Consider the following 6,362-nt stretch of genomic DNA (forward strand, 5'->3'; position numbering starts at 1 on the left):
CAGTATGAACCCATAAATGTGTAGCCTGTTTACTGTAATGTCGGCTTTTACAAAGTTTATGCTTCCAGGGTTAGAGAGTGCTCAGTGGTTAAGAGCACATGCTTATGAGGGGGAAAGGTTTATTCCACCTTCTGTTCCTCCAGAGGACCCAAGGTTGCTTCCCAGCACCTACAACTGCTGGGCCTGGGGACCCAATATCTCTTCTGGCTTCCTCAGACACTGCACACACATAACATACATTTACAGACAGACAGACAGACAGACAGACAGACAGATAGACAGACACACACACACACACACACACAAATAAATTTAAATCTTCTTTCAATTAAAATGAGTTTGTGTATCTGAATTAGTAAATTTTCTACAAGACACGCATGGCCAAGTTACTGTGACAGATAATCTTGGTTGTCAACTTGACACACCCACAAAGAAGGACATTTACCTGAAGAACTGCCACCCTCAGATTGGCTGTGGGCATGTCTGTGGGGCATTTTCTTGATTACTAATTGATGTAAGAGGGCCCAGGCCATTGTGGGCAGCATCATTCCTAGGCCACGTAAGCCTGGTCTCTATAGGAAGGGTGACTGAACATGAATGAGCCTGGGAGCAAATCAGTAAGCAGCAGAACTGCTTTAAGAACAGAACTGTTCCCCTGTGTTCCCTGTGTCTCAATAACAGTTTCTCTTGCTATGATAAAATGCTATAACCATAAACAACTTGGGGAGGAAAAGGTTTGTTCCATCTTATATTTCCAGGTCACAGTCCACCACTGAGGGAAGTCAGAGCAGAAACCTGGAGGCAGGAGCTGATGCAGAGGCCATGGAAGAGTGCTGCTTACTGGCTTACTCCCCATGGCTTGCTCAGCCTGCTGTTTTTATAGCTCTGAGAAACATCTGCCTAGGGGTGGTACCACCCACAGTGGGCTAGGCCCTCCCACATCAATCATCGATCAAGAAGATGCATCATATAGACTTGCCCACAGGCCAATCTGGTGGGAGTATTTTCTCAATTGAAGTTCCCTCTTCCAAAATGATTATATCTTGTACCAAGCTGACATAAATTAGCCAGCACAGTATGCTTACCTGAGAAACAGCTCTTCCAATTGGCTGTGTGGCTTTAGACTAGAGGAGTCCAAGAAGCAAGGCAAAGGGTGACGCCTAGGCAAGAATACAGTTTCACCTGGATGCACTGGCGAAATGACCTGCAGGGACACGGAGAACTTCTCCACCAGCATCCTGGCAAGGCAAGGGGTAGGGCAGAGTTAGGGGTGTGTCTGGCTCTGTAGCAGCCTCTACAGTGCTAAGAAGGAACAGGGACAGCAACTTTGTAGCCAGGGCCAGGGTGAAGGAGATGAGCAGGTACCAGCTGACAGGACACTGTGAGTGTGGGTCTCCATACTAGCTGGGCCAGTGACCCTCGAGCTCCAGAACTTATGAGGACAACTGCCCATGAAGCCTGCTGAAATGCAGACCCTGACCTGTCAGCCAGCTAGGAGCTCTGGCCTGCACACACAGACAGGGGTGGAGTGCCAAGGCGAAGAAGAGACTCTGCAGTTCCGTCATGATCCACTGGCTCAAGATGGGAAGAAAGACACAAGGTCAGGCCTGAGACCCAGCTGAGTCTCTACACAACCGACTGACACCAACAGCCAGTGACAACACACCGATGGGAGGAGCGCCACGTTGGAGACTAGGATGAGCAAGTGTGCGTGTGCACGTCATCTCTTAATAGACTCCAGGATCCTAAATGGATGCCTGTAATTGCAGCTAGTATTGAGTCATCTACAACAGAATGCATTTTTCACAACCAAATTCTTGTCACACACCATGGCTGTAACTTATGCAGTTTGAAAAGCGACAGGAAAACACACCAATTTCTTTTCCTCCTCCACAGTTTTGCAGGCGGAAGATCTGTCCTTCTGTAGATTTTGGCAAATAGCAGCAGACAATTTCCCCCTCCTTAAATATTCACCTTTTTTCTTAAAGGAAGTGCTTCATAGCCTTTTACTGCATATCTGTGTTTCCTGCAACACTACTCAGTGCTTTGGGACTGCATTAAGTACAGCAGGAGTGACCTGAACACATGCATTGATCCTGTGGCTGCTCATCTGTCAACCCAGGTGAATAATGGGTGGGTATCACATTCAGTGTGGCCCCAAAGGGCAAAGGGATAATTAGTGTCCTGGGTGAGATGGAGAAGACCACAGGCTTTACTCACATTACTGACGCACTATTTGTTTGAGAATTTCCCATTTAATATCTTCAGATGGCAGTTGACTATGGTTGCCAAAAGAACCACAAGGGAAACCAGATAAGGAGTGACTTCTTTACAGCCATGCAGCACATAACGTACCTGGACACGAGCTACCCTCCCCTCTGGGCCCCGCCCCGGTCACTGATATCCCCAGCTACAACCCTTCTGAACAGACTTAGGTAGGGAGGAGAGGAAGACAGACATTTCCTGCTTGCTTTAAAAGCCATCTTCCATTTGGTGTTTAGCAATGTAAGAGCCGATCAACAACGAAGGAAACAAGTTACATATGTTATATTCCCTTCTCGACCTGGAAGGAGGCCCCTGGGTTTCCAACGCTGTCTGAGGGGGAGAGAGCGGCTGTCCTTGGCCATGGAGTCCCATACCCTGCCACCTGACAGTCAGCCTGGCAAACGTGACTCACTTTCTGGCCAGGTGACCTTAGGTGAGACTCTGAGGGCTGTCCTGGGGACAAATGGCACACTGAGTGGGAAGGCTCAGGCTCGGTGAGTTCACAAAGAGCCTGATAACCTTGTTTGCTCATGTCCTTGCTACTACAATGTTCTATCTATCATAGCTTCTTTTGTTACTTTTGTAGCTAGAAAAAAATGTGAAAATTATTAAGAAATCAATAATAAGCAGGCTCATCTGTGAAGTGAGTCCTAGCCCTTTCCCCCAAGCCATCACTCAAAGGGACTTTTGTAATGCTAACTGTAATGTATGTGTATCATTAGAGATTCCAAGACACTGTCACACGTCTAATTAGGGATTTCCTGTGTAGCCTAGAGCAGAGAATAAAGGGCCACGTTGTGGTTTAAATATCTGTCTCTCCCTTCCCCCGCCCTCCCCCATCTCAGCACATACATAAGGTCTTTTAAGTTTAAGAAAGAGATAATTTAGTATGTCATCCTGTCGCGATTGAGCCAATTCTTAGTGTATGAGCACACACTCTGCTTGGGATGATCAGGGTCCTTGGTCCTTTCTACCACAGACAGTTGTGGCAATCACATGACGTCTTGTCTGGCAGATGGTGCCTAGCCCCCACCCATATTGCCTTGCTGGCCCTCACCACTTCCTCTGGCCCCATTCAGAGATGGAACAGGTTGGTCCTTTTCTATACCAGTGAGTCATTTTTAATTTTAAAGTGTAAGATTGAACCACTGCACCACAATGATCCTACATCAAAACCACCACCTCAAAGTGGCTGTTGTCAGAGAGCCTTTCTCAGAGCTCCACTGGAGAATGCCATGTGCCCAGAAAATGAGCCATTATTCCAAAGCCACGAACACCTTCTGCTGTAGGCAGCTACACACACAGCTCTCTTTCTGTGTGGAATTTTCTGACCTTTAAGTCATGACTTCCACAATCCTGTGTGCACTCAGTAGAAAGGTCAAAGGCAGCAAAAGTATTCTTACTACCAAGTTTTAAAAAATACTTTAAAAAAATTTTTGGGCCAGCAAGATGGCTCAGTGGGTTAAGGAACTTGTGATGACTTGAGTTCAATCCCTGAGACCCACATGGTCGAAGGAGAGAACCAACTCCTACAAATGTCTTCTGACCTTGACTCATGAGCTGTGGCGCGCACACACACCACTCCAAATAAATACATGTACTACAAGGGCTGGAGAGACGGCTCAGTGGTTAAGAGCACTGACTGCTCTTCCGGAGGTCCTAAGTTCAGTTCCCAGCACCCACATGGTGGCTCACAGCCATCTGTGATGGGGTCCAATACCCTCTGCTGGTGTGTGTGAAGAGAGCAATGGTGAATATATAAAATAAACAAATAAATCTTTAAACAAATAAATGTAATACAAATTTTAAAAATTCAAATGTCTCTGTGTGTATTCTATATGATGCATGTGTTTGTGAGGCTGTGTGTTCATCTGGGGGTCAGAGGACAAGCTTGGATGTTAGTTCTTACTGGCTGCCTTGTTGGAGACAAAGTCTGTTTATCTGAGTTGTTTGTTTGTTTTGTTTTTGTTTGTTTCATTCTGTTTCTTTTTTTGAGACACAGCTTCACTGTGCAGCTTGGCTGGCCTGGAACTCAATACATAGACCAGGCTGGCCTGGAACTCAACACACAGACCAGGCTGGCCTGGGACTCAACACACAGACCAGGCTCGCCCTGTCCACTACTGCTGGCTTCAGGACCAGTTTTCCCCCAGCATGCTCAGTTGCCTTTTCTGTTTCCCGGCCTCAGCTATGGGCCTCAGCTCTTGGACACTGGCTCTTCATGTGCCACACTTGCTCCCTCACGCTGTCTCATCTTGCTTCAATGCTGTTCCTTTGTTTTTGAGCAAGGTCTTGCTTTGCAACCCTGGAAATACTATGTAAACCAGGCTGGCCTTGAACTTTTGGTGACTTCCCTGCCTCTCCCTCCCGAATTCTGAAATAACAGGTATGTGATGTCATGTCTGGCTTCTTATAGGCTGTTAAACATCATCTATCTGTGGTGATTCCTAGCCTTGCCTCAGCCATCTACCTGAACTTGAACCAACAGTTCCCCATGTAACTCTACTTCTAAGCCAGCCTCTGCTCACTGGATCTTTCTCCCTGTAATTACATTACAGTGTCCCCATCCTTCACGTGATGGCACGTGCCTTGTCTTAGTCAGTGTTCTATGGTTGTGAGCAGACACCATAACCACTGCAGCTCTTATAAAGAACAACATTTAACTGGGGCTGACTTACAGTTTCAGAGGACTAGCTCATTATCACCGTGGCCGGGAGCATGGCAGCAGGCAGGCCGGCAGGTGCGGTGCTAGAGAGGTAGCTGAGAGCTTCCCACCCTGACCCTCAGGCAGCAGTCAGAGACTGGGTCTGCCATAGGCTTTGGAAACCTCAAACCCACTCCCACACCTCCTCCAACAAGACCACATCTCTTAATTCTACTCAAACAGTCCACCAAACACATTTGACTATATCTGAGATATTTGACGGTACCTGAGCTTACGGGTCCGTCTCCTCCAAACAACCAACACGCCTGTAATCTCAAACAACCTGGGAGGCAGAGGTGGGCAGACAAAGTGTAAGGTCAGCCTAGGAGACCTATTTCAAAAGATAAAAACAAAGCCTGCCCCAGTCTTCCATCTGCTCAGGCCCAAGACCATGGTGTCCCTGCTTTGATTCTCCTTTTCCCCTACTCTCTAGCAAACTGTCACTTCTCCATGAAGCAGCCATCACTTGCCTGCCCTGCCCACCTGCCTGTAGCTCTGACCAGCATCATTTTTCCTAGATTACCTGGTGGAACTGCGTGTGGTACCATGATACAAGTGTTGTGTGTTTCCCATGGTTTCTGGCTTGTGACTCCCTCCTTCAGGGAAACCATGGAGACTAAAAAACTCCCCTTCCCAAAGGGGTCTCCCAAAGTCACAGAAACTCCCTGAATCTGCAGAATCTTCCTCTGATCTACCTGACTTGACAGTCATAAGACACCCCCATCGTAGAAGACTCATGACTGAAGGAAGGAACGCAGCAGACAGAAGCTAAGATCCCAAACAGGTGGGCACAGTGGGTGTTTCCTGTGCAGCCCATCATGCCTGTGTAGAAAAATCCAAAAGGGAAGATTTCAGAGAGCTTCCAGATAGATAAGGAGGTTCTGGGCAATGGTATGTCCAGAGAGAATGAGGAAGCTCTGTATCCCTTCTCAAAACTCATGTCTCTCTTCACAGGGTTCTCGTATCTTTTATGAGAAGCAATGCAAGCACTTTTGAGTCCTGTGAGCTATCCTAGAAAATTCACTGAACCAAAGGAGTGGCTGTGTATTTGAATCTCCCAATTTATACTGAGTGAGTCAGAAGGACAAGTAAAAGCCGGGCGGTGGTGGTGCACGCCTTTAATCCCAGCACTTGGGAGGCAGAGGCAGGTGGATTCCTGAGTTCGAGGCCAGCCTGGTCTACAGAGTGAGTTCCAGGACAGTCAGGGCTACACAGAGAAACCCTGTCTCAAAAAACCAAAAAAAGAAGGAGAAAGAGGAGGAGGAAGAAGAGGAAGAGGAGGAGGAGGAAGAGAAGGAGGAGGAGGAAGAGGAGGAGGAGGAAGAGGAGGAGGAAGAGAAAGGAGGAGGAGAAGGAGAAGGAGAAGGAGAAGGAGAAGGAGAAGGAGAAGGAG

The 6,362-nt window shown here is 47.5% G+C and overlaps 1 protein-coding gene across 2 annotated transcripts in view; it reads right to left on the reverse strand.

Annotated features, from left to right (window-relative positions):
* Fam178b (family with sequence similarity 178 member B) overlaps positions 1–6,362 on the reverse strand; it is a 90,100-nt gene that overhangs the window by 77,662 nt on the left and 6,076 nt on the right. For both annotated transcript variants that reach the window (XM_028775506.1, XM_028775505.1), the window contains one exon: positions 1,086–1,238. In XM_028775506.1, the coding sequence (XP_028631339.1) occupies positions 1,086–1,238 (153 nt within the window). The remainder of the gene's footprint in view (positions 1–1,085; positions 1,239–6,362) is intronic.

The sequence above is a fragment of the Grammomys surdaster genome, unplaced genomic scaffold (assembly GCF_004785775.1).
Source record: "Grammomys surdaster isolate TR1022 unplaced genomic scaffold, NIH_TR_1.0 255, whole genome shotgun sequence".
Lineage (NCBI taxonomy): Eukaryota > Metazoa > Chordata > Mammalia > Rodentia > Muridae > Grammomys > Grammomys surdaster.